The 1,865-nt window shown below is 31.8% G+C and overlaps 1 protein-coding gene across 1 annotated transcript; it reads right to left on the bottom strand.

The window, feature by feature from the left end:
- Positions 1-375: 375 nt before the first annotated feature.
- On the bottom strand, positions 376-1,409 carry LOC132060868 (E3 ubiquitin-protein ligase RHA2A). The gene has a single exon (XM_059453772.1). It carries the CDS (start codon positions 1,332-1,334, stop codon positions 831-833), a length of 504 nt encoding a protein of 167 aa, XP_059309755.1. The 5' UTR covers positions 1,335-1,409; the 3' UTR covers positions 376-830.
- Between the last annotated feature and the right edge of the window lie 456 nt (positions 1,410-1,865).

Below are 1,865 nucleotides of genomic sequence, written 5' to 3' on the forward strand. Positions count from 1 at the left end.
GGTTATCCAATTTCAAATATCTAATGATTAAATTGAATGATTAAATAAAACAGATGGAAAATCGAAAAAGAAACAAATAGAACACTTTCGCTTTCTTTTTCCTGGATTGGAATTGATAATTTTGAGAGAAGCATATAGGAAAATGTATGAACAACATATAACTGAGAGTCCTCATTGACGATGCACTTTCCTCACAGAAATTATTGGAACAGAACAATATTTCTTAAAAACAACAGCTAGTATTGACTAATACTCCTATTATTTTTTACACAATTTCTTTAAAAATAAAGAAATCCAATTACTAAATAAATGCTTTGTGCCATAAATCATAATAGTCTCTAATTTTCACGAAGGAAAAGGAAAAAAAAAATTGCAAAAATAAATATTACTCCCGTCAAAAACTACCAACAAAAAAGGCACCTTTCTTTTTTACAATAGTGGAAAAGAACTTCACATCAAGTTCTTCAAAAATTGGAAATAATTCCCAAAAAACCATTAAAAAATAAGTATCCACAAAAACTCTTTAAAAAAAAAAAAAAAAAAAAAAAAAGCCTCATCATCACCAAGAGACCATCGTGTTATCACATTTAGGGGTCCGTTTGGTACGCAGCATAAGGCAAAATATCATAGAATTAAGTCTGAAATTAAATTCATACCTTAACAGGTTGACAGCATAAATTTATATCAGAATAAACTTATACTATCAACCAAACACAATATAAATTTAAGCCCAAACTTAATTTTGTATATTTCACCTTATCCCATATCCAAATATTATAATCCTGAGATAATTTAATCATGAACCGACTAAGCGACCCCTTCACTTCACTTCATCTCAAGGAGAACCAATCAAGAACCTCCCACGCAACTCGCCGGCGAGTTAGCACCACGCGCTCATCAGAAACCAAAGAAGACCGACAAATCGGGCAATTAAAATTAAACGTATCTAACCAACCATCAAAACACTCTTTATGAAAAACATGTTTACAAACCAATTTCCTAACATGTTCACCATCACCCAATCTATTCAAACAAACAACACAACTTGAACCAGCAGCTTCATCATCTTGATCATCAAATGTGTAAGAAAAAACACGGTTTATATTAAGTTGCTCGGCTAACATAACAAGTCCAGTTAAACCGGACCCAACAGCGTCGTATAAAGTGTCAGTTTCAATTTGTATCGGATTTAATTGAAAAGACGATAAACCAAGGAACTGAAGGAAAGTGAAAATAAGTGAACGGAGATTGGTTAAGCAATTAGCAAGAAGGGTTACTAGTAAAATAGGGATTGATTCACTAGAAACATCAGTTAATTGATTTTGTAATCCCATTTTCTTGGATTGTATTTTATTTTTGAATGGTTTTTGGTGATGGGTTCTTGAAGTTTTCGGTTACATAAAGTTTAGTATGTGGAAAGAGTGTATATATAGTACAATATAGAGAGTTTTTTTTGGGGGGGTGGGGTGGGTGGGGTGGCGGTGTAATTTTGAGGGGTGGGTTACGTGGGAAGGGATAGAGAGGGACAGGCAATTAGTTGTTTTTGAGTGTCATCGCAGCGTTTGTTGCAATTTCAACTTTACGTGACTTGATTTTTTTATTTTCTATTGGTGAAAAATTGTAACTTATAATGTAAGTTCTAAATGAGATATAAATTTCATTTATGTATCTTTTCGAATTTTTTTTTCCTATTATTGATCATTGCAATTTGTCTTTGGGAAAAAAAAAACATATTTATACATACTAAGAAATTTATTACAAAATATGACATGAGTTTTCAGTTTACAAACATACCTGGTGTAATTTTATAAGTGGATTTGAAGAATGTATAATGTAAGCAGACGTTAATACAGAGGTTGTTTCTG

The sequence above is a fragment of the Lycium ferocissimum genome, chromosome 6, assembly GCF_029784015.1.
Source record: "Lycium ferocissimum isolate CSIRO_LF1 chromosome 6, AGI_CSIRO_Lferr_CH_V1, whole genome shotgun sequence".
NCBI classification, from domain to species: domain Eukaryota; kingdom Viridiplantae; phylum Streptophyta; class Magnoliopsida; order Solanales; family Solanaceae; genus Lycium; species Lycium ferocissimum.

Excerpts from the sequence above, each read along its gene's own strand:
- LOC132060868 (XM_059453772.1), bottom strand. The coding sequence starts at position 1,334 with ATGGGATTACAAAATCAATTAACTGATGTTTCTAGTGAATCAATCCCT.